The sequence below is a fragment of the Camellia sinensis genome, chromosome 2 (genome assembly GCF_055761805.1).
Source record: "Camellia sinensis isolate YWXY chromosome 2, ASM5576180v1, whole genome shotgun sequence".
NCBI classification, from domain to species: domain Eukaryota; kingdom Viridiplantae; phylum Streptophyta; class Magnoliopsida; order Ericales; family Theaceae; genus Camellia; species Camellia sinensis.
This window is the reverse complement of record NC_138962.1, coordinates 144,677,071-144,704,420: the sequence shown is the minus strand read 5'-3', so window position 1 is coordinate 144,704,420 and position 27,350 is coordinate 144,677,071. Positions and strand designations below refer to the sequence as shown.

Below are 27,350 nucleotides of genomic sequence, written 5' to 3'. Positions count from 1 at the left end.
CATAAATAATGTTCAATTGACTCATTGTTTGAGGATAGCAATTTTTGTAAAAATTATGTATTTATTTATTTATAAAGAAAGAGTGGCTCATGTACACCAATTTTGCAACTTTAAGAACTCAATTGAAATTTGCTGTCCGCATAATGAAAAATTTATTGACGTTTAGGCATAAATAGACTCATTATTTGAGGATAACAATTCTGTAACAATTGCGTATTTTTTAAATAAAAAAAATTATATTCATTGTAGGTCTTATCTAATAGATATTGACGGTTAATTTCTAAAATTATAGATTTATGAAAAACTTAAATTTGAATAAAAAGTTATTAAATTTTCTAAGTTTTCAAAATAATTTAAAATTAAAAAGCATTGAAATGTTAGTTATGTCTTAGTGTATTTTGGTTAAAAATTTGACCTCTAAAATATTAGACGACTGCAAACTTTGGGTAAATTAAACTTTGTTCCCATATGTTTGACTATGTTTTTTATTTTTTTATTTCGGACATTCATGTTTCAAGATATTTTTTTTATCAATTTACTCTTAAAGCTAATTTATGTTCAAAATTAAATAGAAAATACCATGTCAGCTGTCATATGACATAAAAAATATATTATTATAAAATAATGTTATACATAAAGTCACTTTTAGATACAAAACAATAGGACCCATACTCATAAATGTATAAGGGAACCCACCCACTTGTATTTTTGATTGAGAAAATGAGGTAAAAAATATGATTATATGTAGTATTGACAAGCTAATTACATGTTGCGATAACATAAAAAAATAAGAAGCTATTGACAAGCTTAATTTGTTACTAGTAAAACTTACCAATGGCAGGTAAACAACAAATTGATTATTATAAAATATAAATTGTTTTATACAATAGACATTAATTATTTTCCCACATAATGATAAATTACCATTGGAAATGAAATGAAAAATGGTGCTAAACCTTAATCAAATGCTAAAATTAGACCAAAAATCTAATTGAAAAACAAAAACAAAAGGATAAATAAAGGCCTTGGAACAAGCAGAAAACAATGTTGATTATAGTAGAATAGAAAAAAAAAAAGAAGAAGAAGAAGAAGAAGAAGAAGAAGAAGAAGAAGAAGAAAAGAAGAGGGTGCAATAGTTAATGAAGAAGTGTTGTAGAATTGGGGAGAGGTGTCCCAGCCAGGAAGTGCACAATAAGTGAAAGTGCCCTTGCAGGCTGGTAGCCTGGAACCTGGTGCCCTGCTCCTCTTACTGTTGCAAATGTTAAGTCCCCCTTGTATACTTCAGTGTACCCACCAACCTGATCATCACACACACAAATACAAAGAATATCACATGGGTAAGCAATTTTCTTTTTTCTTTTGTTTTCTATTGAGAAAAATTCTATAATACACATTTAAAAAAAGATGTATCATATGCCTAATTACGATTATATTGTGGCTTTTAGTTATGATCAATTGTTATATTTGTTATAATTTAATTATGACTCATTATAGTGTCAGTTATGACTTAAATATGATGTATTGCGATTATTATTTTGGTTACGATAAAGGTTTTTGATTATGCCTCTACTGTTGCTTGGTTATTACTTATTTTTGTGTTGATTATGACTTATTATGACGTTGGTTTATGATTTATTGTGGTTATTATTTTAGTTATGACCAAAGACATCTTTGATTATATCTAGTGGTATTTGGTTGTCTCATTGCGTGTTTTTTAGTTATGACATAAAGTGATTTAGTTATGATATTTGTGATATTAACACTAGAAATTGTTATAACTTGTATATGATCCACACACAAAAAAAAAAAAAAAACCACTGTGTTTTGTAGAAGGACCCCCTTTTCTTTTTTTTTTTGACAGTTTTGTTTAGGCTTTGTTTGATCTTGAATTTTTAGAGAAATTCGTACCCAAGCCTTGCTTTTTCCCAATGTATTAGCAAGGAGAAACATGTGAGTCCCACGACACTAACACCAGTAGTGTCTACTGTGGGGCTCAAAAACCTCTCACAACAGTGTATTGGAGTCTAGACGACTGAAGAAAAATTCATTTATTTTGTTCTTTATCTTTTCTCTTAACAAACTCATAATACAAAAACAACTTTAATGAATTTGTGACATATAAAACTACAAAAGGAATTTGTGATATACATGCATTTCCTTTTTAAAAAGCACAACTTTTTTTGTTTGGTTTTTTATCCTCCTTTTTCTCTTTGCCTGATGATGAAGTACCCCCACAGTCTTGTAATCTTTATGGCCCAACTTTTGAATTCTCAATCTCTCAAATGAGGTTTCACATGCTCACATAATTGGTGGGGTGATTGAGAGTTACTTAAAAGAACCAATTTTAATTTTTAAATCATGCGATCAAATATTTAAATTTTGAAATTTGTTAAAAAGAAAAGAAAAACACAGAAAAGAGGAAGAAGAAAAGTACCTCCTACTTCATTTCTCTCTACCCTTTCCTTCTATTTTTGCCTTATAAATTCTTTCACAAATTAAATATCCGAACACTTTATTTAAAGTTGTTTGACAAATTTGCTTTGGGACAGAATAAGTATGATTTTTGGGCTGATGTATACTATTGGATCTACACTTGAATTCAGCTACTCAACTTTCACCAAAAAAAACAAAAAAACTAACCTAATCTCAAAACTAAAGTCCATTTCCAATAGGAAGTTCTTGTGAGCCCACATGTGATTCTTAACACAATGACCACAAATGAAATTAATTATAAAAAAAAAAATAAAAATTGAAAATGAAGACAAAATATAAAATAAAGTAAATTAATTACCTCTCCATTGAGATACCAAGGATGCCATGGAGTCTTAAGATGAAGCTTCATCTTATTAATAGAATACTTGGTTGAAGTCACTGGTATCCTTCCATCTATGTCACCGCTGCAACCAACCAATAGAAATGTACTCAATAATTTAGATTTTCACTATATCCAAAAATAATGGAGATATAGTCTAATTGTTTCAATGTGTCATTCATAACAATTTGATTATTTTAATTCATTTATAACTTTTCCCTCGTTCAATTGTTTTCGGTTTGTTTTCAACGAAAAGTGAAATATTTCATCAAAATTAAGAGGAGGACCGAAATGACTACAACCAGAAGGCATAGCTTAGTAGCACATATATCTCAATTCGCACAAGTAAAAATTTAGTATACAGGTGATATGATGTAGCAGTAGCACAAACTTTGGATTTCAAAAAATAACAAATTCCTCATTTTCTCGATCCAAACTGAAAAGGTAAATCACTTATTATTCGGATTTTTCTATAAAAATCAACTCAACGTGATTATTTTGTTGGAGTTCTTGCCTGATCTAGATTGTAATGCATAGAGTAATGGTTACGTCAAAAATCCTAGCTCTGTCCTTCAAGGGCATAGCATGCATCTAAGTACCACTGAATTTTGATTTTGATTTTTTTTTTTATTTAAAAAAACGCCGGTATAGAAATTCTATGACAAGGGGGGATGCGCCAAAAAAAAAAAAATGTGGATAAATGATTACTTGGTTATATATATTGAAAAATATGTGTTTGACAACATAAATAACGAGGTTGTCTGGTAACGTTTTAAAAAATATGAAAACTTGTTAGTGGACAATTATAGAATTGTAAATATATACTTCTTTTTTTTGGGTTAAAGGAGTAGTAATTAATGTCTTTTTGTTTTTACATATGCCATTTGATTAGTTCAAATTGCTTTGTTAATATTACTAAGAATGTAAGAAAATATAGTTCATCATATGAAAGTTGATTCCAATATACATTTTGTAAATTTAAAAATGTAACCTATGAAATTAGTGACTACTAGTTGATGATGACCCTACTAAATGATATTCTTGATCACACTACAATTATCTCTACATGTGATGTGGGCATAGTGAATCTTATATAGTTGTAATTATTAGATTAAAACTATATCTAAATAATGGTATTCAAATGATATTTTATTTTAAAATATAATTATTACATGTGAATAACATCATAACATTCAATTTTTATTCCATGTTGTAGTAGTTAGAGATTGAGTTGTAAACGTAGAAGCAAGGGTGAGAGTAATCAAGGGGTCAGTCCATCTATTATGAGCATTTTTCACTTTAAAGAAGTAAAGTCTTACGTATATCATGTATTTGGACCACAATAGGTCCATAGTTCAAAGTTGTAAAGGGTTTAAAATGAACAGTAATAATAATATTATTTGGAGGGGTAAAGTTATGTTAATGGGTCAATAATTTGAGAAGGTTGGAGAGTGTGTAACAGGGTGAGGGTGGAGCAATTGGTCCAGAAGAAGGAAATAATAGTGCAATCAAATGGGCAACGTATCCTCTCAATCCCCAAAACATTCTCTCTTGAACCTTGGGAATTAGGCTCTATTTATATGCTTTTCTTTGATACCAAAATATACAAGTGACCAAATAGTGTGGCGACATGTGTCGCAGGATATTCCATCTTGAACCACTAGGCCTTGGTACACATGTGTCCCTTAACATGTACTATTTGTTTGGTATAAAAATCTCAACGAGTGTCACTATACTATATGTTTGGCACGAGTCTCAGCATATACTTTTTTGGTACAAACCTCAGTTGGTGTTCTAGTTGTCGCGACACCTGCCTTCTCAGCTCGATTTCTCAAAACATGTACTCTCAGGACTTATGACCTGCTATTAGCCATACTGGTGTCTACCTCAGTGACTCTTTTACCTTTAGTCACTTAACCACAAACTCCCTAATTTTCCAATACACAGGTCATAGCAAAGGTTGTGCCTCGTACCAAACTCAATGGGGCTTTCTTGGTCTTGTGCAACCAAGTCAAGTCCTTAACCTAGGTATATGGAAAGGGAGTCCCTTACTTTCGGGTTACCTTGTTCCCATCTTCACGAGGTCGCTGTGGTATACTGGTATTTTTGGTACTTGCTATCAACTCCAACCAGTAAGCGTTGGGGCTGCTATTAGCACCATGCTATATGTGTTTCGGGCCTACTATCAGCCCTTGGCTATTAATGCCTTGGTGCCTACTATCAATGCCAACTATTTGTACATTATCTTGTATGGGGGAGGCCTATCTCGAAGGCTATTGTGACTTAGAAGGTAGTTGCTGAGGTTGGAATTGCTACGACTCCCTTTCCGTTAGCAAGTGACAACAAGTGACAAGGCGGCATCGTAATAAAAAATGGTGGCGCAGAGGTAGGGTCTCCCTCAGCAAGTGAAGCTCGGCAAGTAGTACCTCAGCAAGTTCCCTTGGTCACTTCTTGGTTTGGGCCATTTGGTCTGAATGAGTTGAATCTGGTTCGGTCTTTTGATTGGCCCATTTTTGAGTTTTGACCCCTATTCATTTAGTGATACTTATTCGCCTAATTGAGGCGACTTCAATAATTAAGTCAGTGTTTTAATTTCTCTCCTTCTACAAAAGTGAATGTCATTTTCCTAACAGGAATGGAAAGCATTATGAATGTCATTTTCCTAACAGGAATGGAAAGCATATATACGACATGATTTTACCCACTACCATTATAAATAAAAGTAATAATAGTGAGGACAACAATGATGAATGATGATGAAGAGAAAAGAAGGAAGGGTGTGTGTTTACCTAAATACCCATACTCGAAGTCCATTTGCCATGAACTCTTGGAGGAGGGGAATAATTGTTGATGAACTATCTTCCCAATGTCTGATTACTTCACTGCAATTATTTTGTTAAGTTTCATTTCAGCTAATAATTTCATACTCTTCTTGGGCACAAGCAGAGACAGAGAGCCAAAAACATAGTAGTACATACCTGCATGGTTCCCAATCATAACTGAGTTTGGTTACATTGGCATGTAGGGCCTCTTGAACATCAGCACGATTCAAATAAGCATACACATAATAATCACTGCATGGATCAACATTCAACACCTGCAACAAATATTCACCCTTAGAGGTCTATGAAATATGGATAAAGGATATGATAAGATAGGAATACTAAAACATTTAAAGAAAAAAGAGAAAATTACCCTTAGTTGTAATTTGAAAAAATTATTACATATGGATGGAAAAGTTTATAATTTTAATTATTAATATAGATAAAGTTTATCATCAATTTGTAATTAATTTTCAAATTTTATCCTTATTTGAAATTTCTCCTAAAAAAATGTTAATTAATAAAAGGTTTAAACTTATGGCATCATATATTATTTGGTCTAAGGTTTAATCTTTTTTGGTGATAAAACACGCGCTGAACAGTAGTAAAAAAAAGTAGTCAGCGTTGGAAAAGTTGCAAACGGTTGGCAGCAGTGGCTGGTAGCTGCAGCTAGTGGTGTTGAGATAGACAGATAGGTGAATAGATAGATGATACATGTACAAATATGTGGCATTTGGATATATATGTGACATGTGTACAAATAGGTGACATTTGGACATATGACAGATGGGTATCGTTTTGGATAAATCAATGTCCTTTTGAGCTAAAAAGATTTAAACTTGGACCAATAGGCATAAAAATTACAGAAATAAACGTTTGGCTTGAGTACTATTACAAAAATAAGATATCAATATGGTTTAGATATGTTCCTAAAATATTTGTATATATAATTTTTAGTATTATATTATATAGAGTTAATTACACTTTCACCTTTATACTTTCAACAAAATCTCATTTTAGTCATTTCAATTTCATTGTGATAATCAACTTTTTACATTTTAAATTAAGTTGCAATGTTACTCGTCCATCCATCTATCATTAAGGAGATTGGAAAAAAATTAAAAATAAAAATCACCAAAGTAATATTTCAATGAAAGTGTAAGAATTTAAATGATAAAAGTATAAAAGTATTAATGAGTCGAAAAAAATGTCACCTCTAACTCACATAATAAGTTCCATAAGCCTTACTAACATTAAATGACAGAAAAAGTAAGATTACAATTTTATTCAATTTAAAATATAAAGGATTGAACTTTATAATTAAAAATGCAAGAGTATAAAATATAACGAACCCTAGTATATATAAGCTCAGAAGAAAGGTAGATTTTAAAATTGGGTTGTTTCAAAAAATATTTTCTTCTAAAAAATAGTTTTCGACAACAAGCTCTTGGTAAACCAAAGAAAAGGACACCAAACAAACACAACTTCTGTTGCGCAAATAAATTTGTTTTTGGGTTTGGTGTGTACATTTTGAGAAGATAATCTATATAAAAAAAATTAGGTTAAAAAAAATATTCATAATTACATGTTCAGATCATGTGTCTTACAAAATTGAATGGCAATTATAGTTTTCAGAATAAATAGTTTAGTATTTTTTTTCTAAGATAAATGTATTTCAATTATTTGATTATAAATGTTCGATTAATCTATTTTTTTTTTAATACATGAATGCTCTTCTCAATTTTTCTTAAAATATGAATAATTCGAATAATTCAAAATTAACCTTCAAAATAGGTCCACCAAAGCCCAATTGTACCTCTTCAACTACATCACCAATGGTAGGGGAGTTAAACCAGCTTAATTTATCAGGCCTCATGTGGTTTCACAAAGATGTTTCTATATTCTTAATGAGAGTTATCACAATTCGAAGAAAAATTTGTAAGAAAATACATAGAACCAAAAGGCTTGTGGGTTGAAGTATTATGATAAAAAATAATAATTGTAAAGAGTAATGCTAAGTTCACTATAATGCTCCGTTTGTTTTGATAGAAAACATTTTTCAGAGAATACTTTTTGTACTTTTTAGCGTTTGATACAACGAAAAATAAAAGTCAACATAAAACATTTTTTATGGTTAATAAAAAATAAGTCTATTTGATCAGAAAATAGTTTTTACCTTTAAAAAGCAAAAAACGCTTTCCGAATCAAATTTTTATAAATGCCACCACATTATCACCATTACCATTACCATCACCAACACACCACCACCACCATTACCACCGTCGCCGTTGCTGCCACCTCCACCGCCCTAAACCCATTGCCACTCAGTGCCGGCTTTTGGCACAAGTAGAAGAAGTGGCCGCTTTGGGCCCCCGCAAATTGGTTGGAAAAAAGACAACAAAAAAATTGAAAAAAATATCAAATAAGTCTTATTTTTTTTGTTATACTTGTTCATAAAAAGAAACCCTAAAAGAAGTTCTGATATTTAAAACTAATTGATGGTTGTTTTCCAAATGTATGTATTATTTATAGAATATTATTGATTTTAGTTATTACTTACAATTGTTTATGGGAAAAAGAAATGTTTCAAATTGAAAATTGATTAAATCATACATTCAATGAACTATGTTACAAGAAAAGATTGAATGAGTTTGGTTAATAAATTGGCTAAAACAAGCTTGATTAGTAATTTTGCTGCTAAAAATGTAGAAGTTCAAAATTTTTAAATAAAATTTGAATTACCAACTAATCTCATTTTGCCAAAAATAAGTAAAAAAATCAATCCATATGTGTGTGTAGCCCTCCTAGAAGCATGCTTTGTGCCTAAAAAAAAAAAGCAGAGCCGGCCCTGCCGCCACTATAACCTTCACCACATTACTATCACGACCACCACTACCACCACCACATCACTACTGCTGCACAACTATCGCCACCACCACCCTAACACCTTCACTGCCACTTCTACCCTGTCGTTGCCACCGCTACCAATAATGTACATTAGTTTCAAAAATACAACTAAATATAAAAAAATATTTTCTAAAATTGTTTTTATGAAAAAAAATTCAAAATTTTAAAAAAAAATTCTACCGAAATAACGGAGCTGTAAAATAAAATGACATTGAGTATTCTTTTTTTGAACAACAATGAGTATTCTTGTAACATTAAAATTGAATAGTAAAATGTATAGGAGAGAGAGAGAGAGAGAGAGAGAGAGAGAGAGAGAGAGAGAGAGAGAGAGAGAGAGAGAGAGAGAGAGAGAGAGAGAGAGACTTACAGAAGCCTTTTTGGGAAATGGAGTGATATTGAAAGAGGTGCATAAAGGAGCATAGATGTTATAGATATCAATATTGGCAATATCTTTGCTAGCTTCAGTAGTTGCAGTATCGCATTCATTGGACTGAGTGGTGGCATTGGGTGAGAAATCACAGTATTTCTGGATTTCATATGAAGTTTGGTCGGAAATGAGAGCATGGCTTGCAAAGTAATCATACATTCCTTTCGTATCTGTCTCATCATTTATTACTGCATTCCCAATCTGCACTTCGTACATTACACACAGCACCAATCACCAACCTACTACTACTTTATGTACAATTACACTAATATGCTATTTTTATCATGCAAATTCCAATTTATCATTCCATCAATTTCATCAATTTTTCATTTCTTATATTCGGATTTAAGATTTGAGGAAGAATTTGTATAGGGAAATATTTTATTCACAATTTTTTTTTTTTTTTTTTTTTTTTTTTTCAAATCTTAAATCAAAATATAACTATGTAGACAAATTTTTTTCATTGATTTTGGTTTTATTGAATCTACAAGTAAAAATAGCATTTATTGTTTAGATTCATATGAAAAGTGACCCAAAAAAAGGGGTAAAATTTGTGTTATGATATATGACAGCTTTCTTTCATGATGTATGATATGTAGCTTTGGCTTCTTCTTCTTCTTCTTCTTCTTCTTCTTATTTATTATTTATTTTTAAATATAATTACACTCGCTAAAACAATAATGCTACGTCCTTAAAAATATGTCAACAATTGTCATAATATTAAATTAGTAAATTACACTGATCTCCCCTAATGTTATGAAAAAATACAATCAGCACTACAGGTTGGCATAGTAATTGTATTGAGCTCCTTTAAGGTTTTAATTCAGAAAACGTTTAATTTTATTTTCATTAAAAATTCATTAATCATATGGATAAAAAATGATGTTGTCATCTCTTTTACATTCAAATATATATTTTTATCTTATTTATCATTGTGTTTTTACACTATTTGCATTAGTTTTCGTCCCTTAATCTTACTGAAAGGAATGTTAGTGTAATAATGCCAAAACTATGCAACTTACTATATTGTCTTCAACCTCAAGGAGGGTCATGTGTAATTTACCCTATGAAATTTGTAGATAGGATTCATTTTGAGTATCACCCACACTATACTAGTCACATTTCTAAGATTTATTTTATTTTATTTATTTACTTATTTTTGGATGTCTAGCATTCTATGTTTCTTTCATATAATTATATGTTATTAGCAAGGAACAAATAGTACCACTCACAGGTGGAAGTTGGCAAAGGTCCAGGCTGGTCAGTTTTGTGTGGCCTGAGTGTCTGATTGGACTATGCACGAATTATGTGACAATAGAATTCTGTAGTTTTCCTATTTGGAATAAACAATATTTGTAAGTTTGTTAGATGAAGATACGGAAATATTGTTCAATAATTGTACTCTTGTTCTTGTAATTTGCTAGGTAGAATATGCACTGGCCTATGCTTCTATTCTGTCCATATTAGTCCAACTTCCAATTATTTCTCCATGTGGACAGGACACATGGATGGACCACCCTTGTTTGTCTATCTCTGAGCCGTGTTACATGCACAAAAATATACGCAGAAAAAAAAAAAAAAAAGGTATCAACATCACCTCTTAGTTTTGCTTTATGCACCTAATTAAACATTTTAGAATTGTAATTGCTAGGGACCTAGTTTCAAGTCAGAGAGAGAGAGAGAGAGAGAGAGGGACTTACAATGATCCCTTTGAGGTTGATAAAGGTGTTGTTAGGGTCCTTGTTATAGTGAAGGATAGTATGTGCAAGCTGAGGCACATAATGGCCAGCATAGCTTTCACCAGCAATGTAAAAATCCCTGGTTTTGTACTCAGGAAACCTCTCCAACCAATTCAACAAGAACACATAATTATCTGAAGCTGTTCTTTTGTCACCCCCACTCACATAATCTGATGTTGTATTCGAGTATGAAAACCCTACTCCAGCTGGGGACTCCAAGAACAATACATTTGCAGCTGTAGTAAACACCCCACACTTGAATATATAAGAAAATTTAGATATTTAAACACATGGTTCAAAAAAAAATAAAAAATAAAAAAAAAATGTATAGAAGAGAGGAAAAAAAATTATCAATGTGCAAGTGAGACATTCATTTTGATATACCTAAATTAAAAATGAAGTGCACATTGATTTTTTTTTATATTTTTTGTACATGTAATTTTTCTGAAAGATGATCATATACCTTTGTTCCATGCAAATCTATTTGTGTAGAGAGTTTTGCCATCACTATGGACACGGAATGGTCCAAGCTCTTGCATTGCTCCATAGGCAAGAGAAGAACAACCTGGGCCTGTGTTCATATCAAGTAGTAACATTAAGCTACCTCATTTTATTAACCTTTTAGGGGAAAAAAATGTAATGTTGTGATGATTAAATTTTTATACAAAATGTGCATATCATACTATATCTTCCTGATATCTTGCTGCATAAATACAATAAACTACTCAAAATTCTAGCAACTATGTCTATCTTTATTGTCCATGTATTGTACGACATAGTATATGAATGTGACATATAAAGTACCATCTCTGGTGATAAGTAAATTTGATACGAAAGTTAATGAGAAGAAGGGTTATGTAATTAATACCCGCTAACTATTAGTTAGAAGCTGATCAAAAAAAAAAAAACTACTAGTTAGAAAAATGCAATGTTTTAATCGATGAGGAAATAATTTTATTTATTTGAAATTCTTATATAATAAGAGTAGTGACATCAATAATACATCAGCACATGTAATGTAACACATATTTTGAAGCATGGGATTTAATAAGAGAAGTGCTTGTGGGTGGGTGTAGTCCCACTTCTATTTTTGATGTTTAGTCACAAATTTGCCATACAAATGTCCCAATCAATATCGGTTGGCATCAACTATATGCACATGATGATGATGATGATGATGAGCCAGCTGTGTGTTTGATTAGGTACAACTAATACATTGACTAATCTAACAAATGGGACTCTGTCTACCATTGTAGCTATTAGCACAAATGTCTGTGTTGGATTTGGCTCATTTCCTTTTCAGTCGGAATCTATACGTCTCAACTTCATAAAAATAGGTGATAATTGATCCTGAAAGACTCATATAACTATTTTTGTTTTTTTTTTTTAATTTGGGATATTACATCAAGACCCTTCAACTATTAGCAAATATCATTTTATTTTTCTCATTAATGAATTTACATTTTGACCCCCCACTACTACAAAAATGTATCACCTTTACCCTTGCGACCCCCTCCAGACCCCTCTAAAAAGAGTATATTTAAACGATTTTCATAATTGATGAAGTCAATAGATACATGCTCATATATGAGAGGTAAAATAATATTTACGAAGAATTAAGGAGGTGTTAGTGTAATTGACCCTTTTAATTTTAAATCCAAATGATTGGAATTTAATAATATATTATAAAAAATACTATCTATACATAAAATTTATAATAAATAAATAAATTATAATAATAATGTTACAATGCCATTTTGATAAATATATTGAAAAGTAAATGAATCCACATGTGTTTCTGTTTGAGTTGTCATCATTGCTATTAACATTAGTGCCTCCATTAAACAACAGTCATGTATAGAAAATTGCAAAAAATTTAATTAACCAAACCAAGCCTTAAATCCCATCAAATGGGGTCTGCTACATGAATCCTTCTTCTCCACGCGGCCCTATCAAAGGCCATTTCATTAGTCAAATTAAGTAGATTCATATCTCTATTTATAATACTAGACAACGTTAATCTAGGCCTACTCCGTCCCCTAACACTTCCATCTATTGTTACAGCATCGCATCTATTCACTACTGTCTCTGTTGGTCTCCGTTAAATATGACCAAACCATCTCAAAGGCCATTTAATTAATAAGAAAAAATAATTATATAATCCAAATTCTTTTTATGTGTTATTCTATACCACCTAAAACGAATTTTAGCCGAGATCAAGGGTTTAGTTGAGTCACCCCATTATCAAGGGTTATACTTGAATTCAAATTTTATTATTGCAAATATATTTTTTTCTTTTTTCTCCTTCCTTTCCTTTTCTCAACCCCCTTCCCTCCCCCCAAAAATGGCCACACATTATTATTATTATCAACAATGATTCATCCCTCCTTTTCCCCTCTCATTGGTTACATTTTCTTTTTCTTTTTCTTTTTTTTCCTGTTTCTCCAATCACCACCTGTCACGTAGCAAAGGGGGTGAGGGGGTGACCCCCAAAAAGGGGTCCCAAGCATTATTCTATTATTATTATTATTTTGTGTGTGTCTATTTTTGTTTTTCTTTTTTCTATACATATAGGTGCGGCTAATACCATTCAAATATTTGCTATTTGACCCCCGCTTATACAAAAAGAAAAGATTTATTACAAATTCATTCATTCATAAAATTTCAATTTTGTTTCATCCCTTGCCTTTCAAGCTTTAACTTTAACCCTAGCCTTAGGTAAGCCGCCACCACCCACCACCACTAGCTCCAGCCAGCCTCCTTCCACCATCCATAGATCTGGCTACCACGCTTCAAGTCCTGTCCAGCCTCCCTTATCTCTTTACAGTGATGAGTGTTGTTAAGATTTGAGAGGGGTGAAATTAATTTTCGTAAGTGCAACAAATTTGTATAAAATTTGAAATTAACAAATGCTATATACTGAAATTAATTTTCAGTACTTAGTGAGTGAGTCTCCCATTATTTTATTTTTAAAAATAAGAAAATATAATTAAAAAATGAGATTATAGATTAATGAGAATAAGGCAACGAGGGTGCAAAGAAAATGTAGCATCATGGCATTATGATTCAAAAAATTGAAAAAAAACAAAAACAAAAAAAAGGCTGCAACATGAACGGCGCGAAATCCTCGATGAGTGAAGTAAGGGATATGGATACCAGGCATTCCGCATTTAGCGGGAGGCAAAAAGGTCATGACATTTATTAGCTGTAACTACAACTAAAATACTGTTCGCACAATAAATCAATCATACCCATTATAATAATATCAATGAAGAGGTTTCTATTTAATCTATATCGAATTTAAGAGTGTTGTTAGATTTTGTAAATTTATTATGAAATTTACATTGATAATTCGATGTTGGGGGTGTGAAATGGCCAATGGCCCGCAATTCGTGGGCCGCATGAAGCTCGCTGGTGGCTCGAGATGAGTTCAACCCGTTTAGGTCCGTTTGGGCCTAGGCCCAATCTTAGTTCGAGCCCTTGGGTTAGGGTTTGGGCTATCGTTTTGAAGCCCGGTCCGGCCTGGCTCGTGGGCCAGCCTATTGGCCAGTTTAAGGCCCACTTAGGGCCCGACCTGAAGCCCGGCCCGCCCGAGGCCTAGTGTATTTTTTAATGAAAAATAATAAAATTTTGATAAAAAAATAAAAAAATGGTTAGGTTTGCCCAAGCCCGGCTCAAGCCTGAGGCTAGGCCCAAACTCATTGGGCCGGCCCACCCAAGGTCCGAACACCCCTAGGTTTGGGTTTAATTTTTTGGCCCTTGGCCTGGCCCGAATTTTGGTTGGAGCCGGCGAGGCCTGATATGGGCCAAGCCAGATTTACACCCTATTCAATGTGTAAGGCTCATAAAATATTTTATCTCTATAAAAAATTATATTGATCGGATAGTGATAGTTATTTGATCAAATCATATTTATGTCAACAATAACTATGTTTTTTAAAAATTATTTTTTTACATAAATGTGATTTAATCTAATTGCTATTAATATCTAATCATCGTAATTTTTAGTAAGGATAAAATACTCAATGATTTTTACACGTTAAACGATTTGAATTATCAATATGAACTCCGTAGCAGATCCACAAAAGTCCAACAACACCCGGAAGAGAAGTCTCTCCCAAATATTAGGTCTTGTTTGGCATAAATTAAAAAAGTCAAAAAAGTTAAAAAGTCATTATTCTATTTAAGGTCAAGTTTGACATGTGTCTAAAAAGTCAAAAAGTTACTTAAAAAGTTAAAAAGTTATCATTATTTACCAAAAGTCAAAAAGTACGACTGCACAACTCTCAATCTTAATTTTCTCCTGTACACTAATTTATACAATTTTTTAATACACATTTTTTTATAAAAAGTCAAAAAGTTAACCCAAACAACTATATTTTTTTCCTCAACTTTTTAGTCCAAAAAGTTAAAAAGTATATTTATTTAGGACATCCTAAACAACCCCTAATAACACACAACGGGTCAAATTTTCAATATATACATTCATACATCTATTATTGTTAGATCAAGATTCATGCAATCACAACTTTCAAGCGTGTCCGACTTGTGCTCCTCTCCTCTCATTTTTGGGTTTTAGGTTTCTATTAGACTTTCCTTAATTACTAATCCAATCTGGTTTTTTCCTAATTGTATTAAGTATTCTAACAATATTTTGACTTGTTTGTAAGAACAACTCTAATTGTCAAAGTCAAAATTATTTTGCCAAAATCATTTTTAAGTTGCTAGATTATCAAAAATTATATTTTGATCATATCACTCGAATGATTACTTGTCATTTTAACACAATTAAATTTCATCTCACAATTATCTCAGACTACTTTATGAATTAATGCTCAACTGTAATTTAACCGAACTATTTCTCTATCATTGATTTAGACCAATATCAAGTTTTTGGTTTCTTGATTTCATATTTTTTGAAGATAGATATATTGTAACTATTGAGGTAATTTGAATTTTTAATTATTTTTTAGATTTTGTAATTAGTAGAATTTTTTTTAATAGTTTTAAAACTTTTAGTTGTGAATTTTGGTTCATAAAGTAGTGAATTTTGATAGGAAAAAACATGTGTTTGGTTTGAGTTTTCTGAATTAAATTTTTTGAAAACAGAATTTTTTGGTTTTCGTATTCTTTTTTGTTTTTAGTGATTATTTTTTAAATTTTAAACATTTTTTTTTACTTTTTTAGATGCACCTTAGTTGGATGTATCTAAAAAGTAAAAAATTTGTGAAAAAATATTTTTAAAAATTAATAAATACATAAAAATACAAGAAATGTACTGAATTCTTGTATTTCTTTTTGTATTTTTGTTATTTAGTGAATTTTTAAAAGATTTTTTTTTACAATTTTTTACTTTTTAGGTGTATTTATGTTAGGTGTGTCTAAAAACTAAAAAAATTACTTAAAATATTAAAAAAATTCAGTAAAAATAAAAAAATACGAAAAATAAAAAAATAGAATTTTCTAAAAAGTGTTTTCTGAAAAATGAAAACAAGCAAGCTGCACTTTTAGCAAAAAAATTAAATGTGGCAAAAAATGGCTTTGTGGGACTTGAGTAAAATTCGATGTAAGATTTGATTTTGTCATGTTTTTTTGCAATAAATTTAGCTCATTGTCAGAGGAGAGGGGGTTTGGTGAGGTCTAAGCACTTCTTAACTCTGACAAGCCGTTTGATTTGATCTAAACATGTTAACCCAACAATGGCCGACAACATGATACTATTAACATGAACACTTACTTGTTTAAGTCGTCAACAAAATAAACACGAAAAATGCTTGGGAGGATTAATTAGTGCTCCCACTAATTAGGTGGCAGTGGGTCCCGTCATGAATGATGTGATGTTTTGGTTTTGGAGTTGTAATTTTTTTTTTATTTTTTTTATTTTTTTAATACATTAGTGCTATTAGTGGTGATATTTTTAGTGGGATGAATCATTGTTGAATAAACACACATTTTGTTCTACATCGATAATGACAATATTAATGAGTGCTCGCTTGGTAATTTAGCTATTTTAATAGTTTATTTATTTATTTATTATTTATTTTTTATTTTTTATGAGATGAAAAAATTTATGCATTTTAAATGATTTGTAACTTTTTTTTTTTGTGTAATTGAATAGATGATTGTGAAAGAAAAAATAATTAATTAATGTGTAAAATACGATATTTTATTTTATTGGTTATTTAATTTTTTTTTTTAATCCTTATTGACTGTTTTGGCCAAACTCCAACTTCTCAAACAACACTTGAATATAACTAAACAATTTCATAAATAAACAACAAAAAGTAGAAATTAAAATAACTACACGAATAATTAAAAATATAAATCCCCCAAAAGTAAGTTTATTTATAGAAATAAAATACAAAAAAATTACAAATGTGTGACAGGTAAATGGGTCCCAAATATGAAAATCAAGTCTTTGTTTTTACAACTTTTTTGTTTTTATGTTTATTTTTTTTGTACAAGTAACATGGTTGATAAGTCATGATTTTTATAAACAGCTAGATAAATATTTCTAAATAGCACAAAATCGAATAAAAAATAAACACGCATGAAGACACGACAGGTGATTTTGTCCTTATGTCAAGTGGTATATCTCATATGCATGTCATGTGTTTTAATTGACATATTTATTTCTATATTAATTAATATTTTTGGTATTATCCAAAAGAAAAATGATTTATCTCTAATTGAGACTTTCTAATTTTACATTCAATAACATGTTAAGATTCACAAAAAAACATACTCACGCCTTTTCTCTCTCTTAAACTTTATTTTTTATCCATATCATTAGAGTGAAATTGGAGAAGTCCAATTAGAAAAATGTAGCGAGATTGTATTAAAAAAAAGTCATGCAAAATAGTTCATAAATAACTCCAAAAATTGGTAACAACCTTCAAATGGTTTATGCAAGTTACTTACATTGGTTTGATATGGTTTCTCATTAATTTTTTGAATTTTTGCGTACCGTATAACATATTTTTGTCAATTATTAAGTAATCCTGACTTGCAAATTTTGTGTTAAATTCATGTCATATAAAAAATTTCTTCTCTTAACTCAAAAGTTTTAAAAAATAAATAAATAATTATTGTCATAATACCATTCACTACGCGTTTCAAAGAAAGACTAAGAACAGTTGCAATGACCAAAATATCGCATATTGTAGTTATAGTAGTTGAGAATCTTTGGGATCTCCTAGAAAAATTCACCATTGGAAAAAAGTATATCCCACTCACACCCACATTATAACAACAGGAAATTAGGATAGGGCATTGGCCAAGTGCTCTGTATAGTTGTTTCTTAAGATGTATAGTAAAAATATTAAAAGGTTTAGACTTTGAGTTGACGAAGCGACTTTAACTTTTTATGATAATTAAATTATTTATTAACCTATTAATATTAAGTTGTTTTAAAAAATAAGTTAAAAGTTTATATTTTAATTTTTTTTTTAAAACGTGTAAAAAATAGAGAAATAAAGTAAAAAAAAAAAAAAACTCTTTTTCATGTTAAAAATAAAATAATAATAACAATAATTAGAGAAAAGTAAGGCTGTGTTTGGTTGAGAAATTTGAAGAGGGATTTGGAAACGGAAAAAGATAAATTAAGTGAAATGTGAATAAAATATACTTACATTTCACTTAATTTCATACACCTTTTTTCTTTTCCTTTTTAAATTGCTTCCCAAATCTCCGACCAAACACGGCATTAGAAGGATAAGCCCAACCAAGTTAGTTCACGCTAGTGGCATTGACATCACAAAACACAAAAACATGGGAATGAAATGAGAGGGCAAAAAAATTCAAAAATACCTCCATTAAGCCAAAGAAGAAGAGGCAATGAGTGATTAGACTGTTGTTGTCCTTGCGCTTCAACGAAGTAATAATAGAAAGCTCGACCCGCCGACTCATTGAGTGTGACATACCCTCCATACTGAGTGAACTCGACATTCGGTTGCCCCGGCAATCTCACAATTCTATCTCTCTCCTTCAGTCCCTCTTGTGGATAAACCTCTACTCCACCAACATGTCGTATGGCCTCGAAAAGGCTCGTGTCGATCGCAGAGTTCTTCTTCAACTTGGCTCTGTGCAGATTGTCAAGAGCTTCACTCTGTTTCTTCCCATGGCTTATATCAACAAATAAAGAGATTGAGAGAAAGAAGAAAACTAACAAACAGGCCTTATTCACCATTGTTCTTCTCTTCCTTTCTCTCTTCACAAAGAGCTAAGAGGTTTTGATCCAAATGTGTGTGTTTATATATAATCTGGAAGAAGAGTTCAATGTTTATATGTAAAAGTCTCAACAAGAAGGAAGGCTAGGATCGGATGATACAAATGTTTAATCTCAATATGGAAAAGCATGATCAATAACCTATCATTTTGTGACACGTCAAGATCACAAGTGTGTGATTGGTTAGTTTGGCTATGAAGAACATGATCTCATGTGATTAGTGTTCGTTATATTATAGCACCGTTGTTGGTTGATTCACCGTGTGGTTCTAGAATTTAGAAAGAGGCGTGGAGCGTGGGCAATGTGGAACCCAGCATTATAGAAACAGCTAAATCAAAGATGCTTTTCAATGAGTCACAAATTTTGACTTAAACATCCAAGTAATTGTAATTTCTTTTTATTTTATTTTAAATAATTAGTTTTTAAGAAATATGATAATGACATCCATTTATATATATACCAAGAGGGTTATGAATATAGAAAAGTTTTCGTTTTTAATTACCAATATTCAAGGGTAATTTTATTTTAGATAAATTATAAATATATCTCATTTATAAAAAAATATAACTTCTTTTTTCATCACATTTAGGAAATTATACTTCACCATGTGAAGTTTTTAATCACATAACTAATGTTCACCTCCATTAATTAACTATTAAATCAAACTAACATAAGGTATGATGTAAGTAACAAATTTTTTTTCTTCAAAAAAATACATATATTAACATTTATAAAATAATACAATTTTTTTTTCTTTTTCCCATCTCACCTTCCTTATTTTTTATTTTCTCTCAACTAGTAACATCATTTTGACCAACCATCATAATGTTCTTACTCTGGATAAGCACTACTGTTATTATTGTATACCAGTATTTTTTATTTTTTTGATAACTCAGGGTGTCTGGACCAGTTTGCGCGCACTTCGACTAAGCCCTGAGAGACCAATTCTACCGTCCACTAGCGGGGGGCCCATTTAAAGCCAGATCAAAGCTTTGTATGGACTGACCCAACACAAGAATTGATAGCACCTAAGAGGTTTTGAACTTGAGACTTAGAGATGAGCAAACTCCTAAGTCTCAATCCTACACCACTAGGCCAATCCTTGGGGGTTATTGTATACCAGTATTTGGTGTGTCGTAGAGAAAGATTGAAGAATATTGTAGTTGTAGATAGAGAGATTTAGTGAATAGTGAATGAAAATGAGAGTAATATGATAATTTTATTTTAAAGTTAGAAGATATTTGGATAATTTTATTTTTTCCGTTAAGTCAATTGAATGACAAATTTTGATAAGAAAACATTTGTAATTTTCAAAACATAAGAACAAAATATGTATTTTTAGAAAACATTAAGGGTTAGAATTGTAATTTACCCTTTTATTTTATAATGATTGACATTTACTTCACAATCGTTCTCATATTATGGTTAGACCCAAGACATCTTGAAAGTAATTTTGTCGTAAGGTACTCATTCTCTTGAACCAACTATGTTATAATTAACACAACTTTAATATTTTTTTCATTTTCAAGTCTTCATGACCTCAGTCAACCCTTTAGGATTTAAGTAATCTAATTGTGATTCTTTAATTATGATTAAAAATAAAAGTAATGTTAGAGACCCTAAAATTTCTACCAAATGTCTCACATGGGTGTAAGACTCACACAATGTGAGTCCCACACCCATGTGAGACATTTGGTAGAATTTTTGAAGTCTCTAACATTTTTGTAAAAATAATTTATTAGTTATGAGATAATAAAATGATATTAAGTGGCAAACTGACATTAAAATAATTTTAAGAACACAAAATGTCAAGGTTTGAACACAAATGGAAGGAGGATGGTGGAACCCGGTGATCATTAGAAGATCACCAGGATATCAGCATGTTTAATCAAGGGGACCAGGGATGTTCACGGTTTTTGTGGATAACCTACTGGAATCTATGGAACCAAGGAGTCTCTTTACCCTATTTAGCAACTATGGAGTGGTGAAGGATGTATTCATCCTGATTAAAGGAGGGAAAGCAACTGGAACAAGATTCAGGTTTGTCAAATATGATTGCGAGGTTATAACAATGATGGTAGTCTAAAAAGCTGAAGAATTGTGGTGTGACAACAAGGCCTTAAAGGTGAGGATAGCTGCGTATGGAAATGAAGTTAAGCAATAGGAGCTGAATGAGACATGTAAGGAGAATATTAATCGAAATAAACAAAGGATTCATTGGTAGCCATTAGTGAAAAGTAGTTATAGTAATCCAGGCTTAGACCTGACCCATTTAATGCTTTTGAATTCGGGAAACCATGTCCTTTGCTATTGTTCATTCTCTCTCTTCTTGTTTTGTTTTGCTCCCAAGGTCGACACCCATCTTGGTGGTGTCAACACCTCCTTGTTGTTGTGTTCCTGGTGGAGACAGTCTTGGTAGTGTCGACACTTGTCTTGATTTTTGGCTTTTGCGGGTCGACACCAGTCTTGGCAGTGTCGACACTTGTCCTGTTGTGTTCCTGGAATTAGCTACTGAAATATAGGGTCGACATCATGGGTTCCCAGGTCGACCCTTCTCTTCCTGTGTTATTCTGGGTTGTCTACTGAAATATAAGGTCGATACCACTACTTCCAAGGGTCGACCCTTGTCTGCTGCCAAACACTAGTGTCTCAGCTTTTCTTCTTGAGAGTCGACACCACTGTCACGAGGGTCGACTCCTGTGACTATTTTTCTAGATTTTGTTCGGCTTGGGCCCTACTTTTGGAGATTTTTGACTTGTTCTTTTCATTTGACTTTGAAGTTATTATTCTATTAATACCTAGCCACTATAAATAGGGTCCAAAACACTTTCCTCTTATTATTTTCATTCTCTTTTCCTCCCAACTCGTGATTTCTCTCTTCCCTCTCTAAACTTAACTTTTTCCTGCTTAGATCCCTAGATCTACACACTTGGAGGTTTCCTTTCATCTTGGTCCTTTGAAATAGATTGTAGATCGTCTCAAGGGCTTCTTTTTGATCTGAGTGGCTCGTGATTTTGTTAACGTCAAGTTTTTCCGAGTTCTTCTCTTCCACCTTCTAAGCTTGAGATAGGGATTCTCTATACTTCCTTATGTGTTTTAACTTAGTTATTTGTTTTCATAAAACCACTTTGTGAAAGAAATGGATATTTGAACAATCTTAGGTTTTGGTTAAAAAACAATAGAAGGGTTTTCAAATGGTTTATTGAAAATGATTGTAGAAAGATGGTTATTGTTGAGGCATGGTGAAAAGAAGGATTTTTACCTTGGGAAATGATTTTATAAAGAAAATAGGGTCTTTGCCCTAGAAATCTCAAATGTTGATTTTGTATTGATAAATGAAATTGATGTTGAAATGGTGACATTGAGTTGTTATAGAGGAGGATGGTGGAGTTGGATATGTATTATCACTCATATCATGAAATTTGGAAAGTTTATCTTTATTAAAATTATCTATTTGTTTAGAGATATCTGTTTTGGGCTATCGGTGGAGGATAACTATGACTGCTGTAGAAATTACATTGGAATTCAGAGAATTGAAAACCAATTTCTCATTCATTTGCATTGAGCATTGTTGTATATTTATTTCGTGGAGAATGTATATTGTTTTGAGAAAAGAGGTGAATCTAGAAAGGAATTGTTGTTACATTAAATAAGTTGGCCTGTGTGTCTAGGGTGAAAGTCTCAAAAATGCGCGTATACATGATTGTCGATCCCGCTGAAGAAATATCTGTAAAATGACAATAATAGTGCTTGTATAGCCTACGTTTACATGGGTGCCGATTTACGGTTTCCTGTGGACGAAATTTCTGTGAAATGTGATACTTGTTTTGGAGATTCCTAAAGATATGATTCACTGTCATATTTTCCATTGAAAAAAGAATATTTTATGAATTGTGATCTAAATCTGTCATTGCATGGTTTGAAGGAGATATAAAATGTTTCGTCACTAGCATTGCATATGCATTTCACCCTTATATCTTTGTTAAGATTCATATGTTGTGTTGGATTATTTCTACTGGGTTTTAGCTCATCCTATGTGGGAAAACTATTTCAGGTGCTGATGATATGCCTCCGCCAAGACAATAGCTTGGGAGGACTTAGAAGCAAGGGCTTCATCTTGTTTATTTTGTTGTATGTATTTGTACAAGTCCAGGGTTTTAACTGTATGGGATTGAAATCCATTTTTTTGTAACCAAGCACTGTCTTGGAAAATTGTAAGCCTTTAGGGCATTTCTTTTGCTTGAAGTTCATTCTATTGTGTAACATATGCTATAGATTCAGGGATAGGCTTTTGAATGTATATTCGCATATGTTACTCTTTTATAAACTTTAATTGGAACTTAATGAAATATAATTATCTTCTTATTGTTGTCATTTGTTAATATTGTGGTTGAGTTATTGTGTTTATTTCGGGGTGTTACAACTTGGTATCAGAGTTTACCGGGTTTGAATATTTTGGGTACATAGGGAGTGGTTCTTACCACAATGGATTTATCTCGCTTGATAGAGATAGTTAGGATAACATGTTTATGTGACTAAGTGTGTATGTAATTTAATTTCTAAAATGTTAATTGGGTCTATGGGTTTCTAGAAGTCTTGTTAGAAGAGCACTTGATCACTGTTATTTCTAATTGGAACTTTGGCAGCGTCGCCGGACAATCACTATCTAGAAAGGAAGTTTGTATGTGTTTATGTGATTATGTGCTTATGTGGAGTGAATTATTTGTTGTTCACCGTATTAGGACATGAGTGAGTTAGTTTCGACACATTTGTAAATGTGCTAATCTTTGGTGTTACCTTTATTAGGATGTCAGGATGTGGTCGTAGTGGTAGTAGGCATGGTAGGCCTAGATGGCTGGAGGTGCCATTACCAGATGGTATTCCGGCACAAGAGGAAGGGGTTGTTCAGTCCAATGTGGCCGAACCGGTTAGTCAACAGGCCATGGGTGCTCGTGAAATGGCCAAAGCTTTGCGGGAATCCATGGACATTCTCAGGGCTGAGAATCAAGTCCAAGCCAAATAGTGGAGATAGGGCCATCTTTTCTAAAGAGAGAGTTCTTCTAGTCTAATCTAGATGAGTTTGTGGGGTATCCGAAAGAGCCCTTGAAAGTGGATGAATGGCTCAAGCAGATGGTGAAGACGTTTGAAATGCTTGGCATCGAGGACGATGGGTTGAGAGTAACCTTGGCATCATTCCAACTGAAGGGAGATGCGGGTCAGTAGTGGAAGTTTGTGCAGGGATGCATCAGAGGGACTTGGGATGCTTTTGTCAACGCCTTCCAAGACAAGTTTTTACCTCGTACTGTTAGGGAGAAGTTGAGAGAGCAGTTCTTGAAGCTCAAACAATTGAATACACTGGTGGCCGAGTTTGAGGCTACTTTCACTAGGAGATATTACTAGACAAGGTTTGATGAGGTTTGGGAAGAGTGAGAAGTTGTGTCCAAGGTTTATTGGGCTTTTTGAGATCCTAGAGCGAATTAGGGAGGTAGCTTACTGTTTGGCCTTGCAGCCACAACTTTCCGGGCTTGTGACATGTTTCACATTTGTATGCTCCGAAAGTATGAGCCAGATCCATCACACATGTTGGACTGCCTCGTATGAGGAGAGACAGGTTAGAGTTTTAGATACTCGAGACCAAGTCTTACGTGGCGAGACCAAGTCTTGCGTGGCAAGACAATTCCTTTGGTGAAGGTGTTGTGGAAACATCACGGGGCTGAGGAAACAACTTGGGAACGCGAGGCAGAAGTCCGTGAGAAATACCCAAACCTATTTGTCAATGTTTGAACTTGTATTGAAAAATCTTGTCATGTTAATGTAATATAAACATTGTATATGTTTTGAAAATGTGAATTGTATATTTAGTAATGAGAACGTGTTTATTACGGTGGTGAGAATGAATGACCAGTGGATGGGTCATGGTGATGAAATTAAATTGCTATCATTATTGTAATTGGCTTAAATACGGTACTGTTGTTAATTTAAAATTGCGGGGACGAAATTTCTTAAGGGGGAAAGTTATAGCGATTTGGGCTTAGACCCGACCTATTTAATGCTTTCAAATCTGGAAAACCATGTCCGTAGTTATTGTTCATTCTCTCTCTCCTTGTTTTGTTCTGCTCCCAGGGTCGGCACCCATTTTGGTGGTGTTGACACCTCCTTGTTGTTGTGTTTCTGGTGGAGCTACTGAAAAATAGGATCGACACCAGTCTTGGTGGTGTCGACACTTGTCCTGATTTTTGGCCTCCGAAGGTCGACACCAGTCTTGGCAGTGTCGACACCTGTCCTGTTGTGTTCTTAGAATTAGTTATTGAAATATAGGATTGACACCATAGGTTCCCAAGGTCGACCCTTCTCTTCTTGTGTTGTTCTGGGTTATCTACTGAAATATAGGGTCGACACCACTGCTTCCAAGGATCGACCCTTGTCTGCTGCCAAACACTAGTGTCTCAACTTTTCTTCTTGAGGGTTGACACCATTGTCGCGAGGGTCGATATTGTTTATGCAAATTACTTACATTGGTTTGATATTGTTTCTCATTAATTTTTTGTATTTTCGCGTAGCGTATAACATATTTTTGTTAATTATTAGAGTCTTGTTTGGGAACATGTTATTTTAATATTTTTTTGATTTTTTAACTAAAATATAAAATAAAAAAAAAACTAATATGTTTAGAATGACTTTTTGATTTTTTTACAAAAAGATGTACAAAAAATAGAGAGAAAAATGAACATTTGACTTTTTAATATAAGTTATAGACTTTTTATATTTTTTTAGTAATTTTTTTACTTTTAAATTAAAATACTCACATGCCAAATGAGACCTAAGTAGCCCGGATTAGCAAATTTTGTGTTAAATTCATGTCATATAAAAAATTTATACTCTTACTAAAAAGTATAAAAAAATAAAAATAAAAATTGTCATAATGCCATTATCTATGCGTTTCAAAGAAAGACTAAGAACAGTTGCAATCATCAAAATATCACATATTGTAGTTGTAGTAGTTGAGAATCTTTGGGATGTCCAAGAAAAATTTCCCATTGGAAAAAAGTACATCCCACTCACACGCACATTAACAACAGGAAATTAGTAGAGGGCATTGGCCAAGTGCTCTTTATTGTTGTTTCTTAAGATATACAAAAATGCTTTAGAATTAGAGGTGTGTACGATCTACTGTCACTGTCAGTATTGTGTCTTTCTTTTTTTTTTTTCACCTTATTAGAGGTGTATTTAGAGCCTCGAAATTAGAAATTTTTAGCATCACTATAAAATATATAATAAAAATATTAAAAAGTTTAGACTTTGAGTTGACTAAGCGACTTTAACTTTTTATGATAATTAAATTATTTATTAACCTATTAATTTTAAGTTATTTTAGAAAATAAGTTAAAATTTATATTTTAATTTTTTTTAAAAACGTGTAAAAAATAAAGAAATAACGTAAAAAAAAAAACCTTTTTTTTGTGTTAAAAATAAAATAATAATAACAATAACCAGAGAAAAGTAACGTTGTATTTGGTTAGGGGATTTGATGAGGGATTTGAAAATGAAAAATAAAAGTTAGGTAAAATGTGAATAAAATATATTTATATTTCACTTAGTTTCATGTACCTTTTCTCTTTTCTTTTTCAAATCTCCTTCCAAATCCCCCAACTAAACAAAAGGATAAGCCCAACCAAGTTAGTTCACGCTAGTGGCATTGACATCACAAAACACAAAAACATGGAAATAGAATGAGGGGCAACAAAATTCAAAAATACCTCCATTAAGCCAAAGAAGAAGAGGCAATGAGTGATTAAACTGTTGTTGTCCATTTGCTTCAACGAAGTAATAATAGAAAGCTCGACCTGCCGACTCATTGAGTGTGACATACCCTCCATACTGAGTGAACTCGACATTTAGTTGCCTCGGCAATCTTACAATTCTATCTCTCTCCTTCAGTCCCTCTTGTGGATAAACCTCAACTCCACCAACATGTCGAATGGCCTCGAAAAGGTTCATGTCGATCGCAGAGTTCTTCTTCAACTTGGCTCTGTACAGATTGTCAAGGGCTTCACTCTGTTTCTTCCTATGGCTTATATCAACAAATAAAGAGATTGAGAGAAGAAGAAAACTAACAAACAGGCCTTATTCAACATTGTTTTTCTCTTTCTTTCTCTCTTCGCAAAGAGCTAAAATGCGGATTTTGCCACCCTCAAGTAGACTTAGAAAACATGGTGATTTGCTACTCTCAAGTGGGCTTAAAACTCGCAATCGATGAATTGCTTCAATTTAAATAATCCAACCTTCACCCACAGGCATTTAGGCAGGTATATCACATAAGCAATTAGCCTCATGGCAAGCATGCTATCATGGCAGTCACTCACATACATGCAAGGATGCTAAAGCATAAACACTCGCCGAGTACTCCGAGCCAAAG

General features: G+C 32.3%; 1 protein-coding gene across 2 annotated transcripts; it reads right to left on the bottom strand.

Moving 5' to 3' along the window:
* Nucleotides 1–835: 835 nt before the first annotated feature.
* LOC114298817 (serine carboxypeptidase-like 40) lies at nt 836–26,947 on the bottom strand. Of its 2 annotated transcripts, none has more exons than XM_082915723.1 (8): nt 26,692–26,947; nt 11,171–11,278; nt 10,669–10,943; nt 8,909–9,169; nt 5,791–5,909; nt 5,602–5,694; nt 2,792–2,897; nt 836–1,298 (listed from the first exon to the last, which is right to left on the bottom strand). In XM_082915723.1, the coding sequence occupies exons 1-8, from the start codon at nt 26,930–26,932 to the stop codon at nt 1,137–1,139; spliced, it is 1,365 nt and encodes a 454-aa protein (XP_082771849.1). In that variant the 5' UTR covers nt 26,933–26,947; the 3' UTR covers nt 836–1,136. The 2 variants fall into 2 exon arrangements, with proteins under 2 accessions (XP_082771849.1, XP_082771848.1); XM_082915722.1 differs by lacking the exon at nt 26,692–26,947 and adding an exon at nt 18,517–19,275.
* Between the last annotated feature and the right edge of the window lie 403 nt (nt 26,948–27,350).

What these genes read in the sequence shown, in the direction of transcription:
- LOC114298817 (XM_082915722.1), bottom strand. Translation starts at nt 18,895, where the DNA reads ATGGTGAATAAGGCCTGTTTGTTAGTTTTCTTCTTTCTCTCAATCTCT. An exon ending in TCTTCTTTGGCTTAATGGAG is followed by an intron (nt 11,279 to 18,516) that starts GTATTTTTGAAT and finishes ATATGAACACAG; the next exon opens with GCCCAGGTTGTTCTTCTCTT. An exon ending in CTTGGTATCTCAATGGAGAG is followed by an intron (nt 1,299 to 2,791) that starts GTAATTAATTTA and finishes TGTGATGATCAG; the next exon opens with GTTGGTGGGTACACTGAAGT.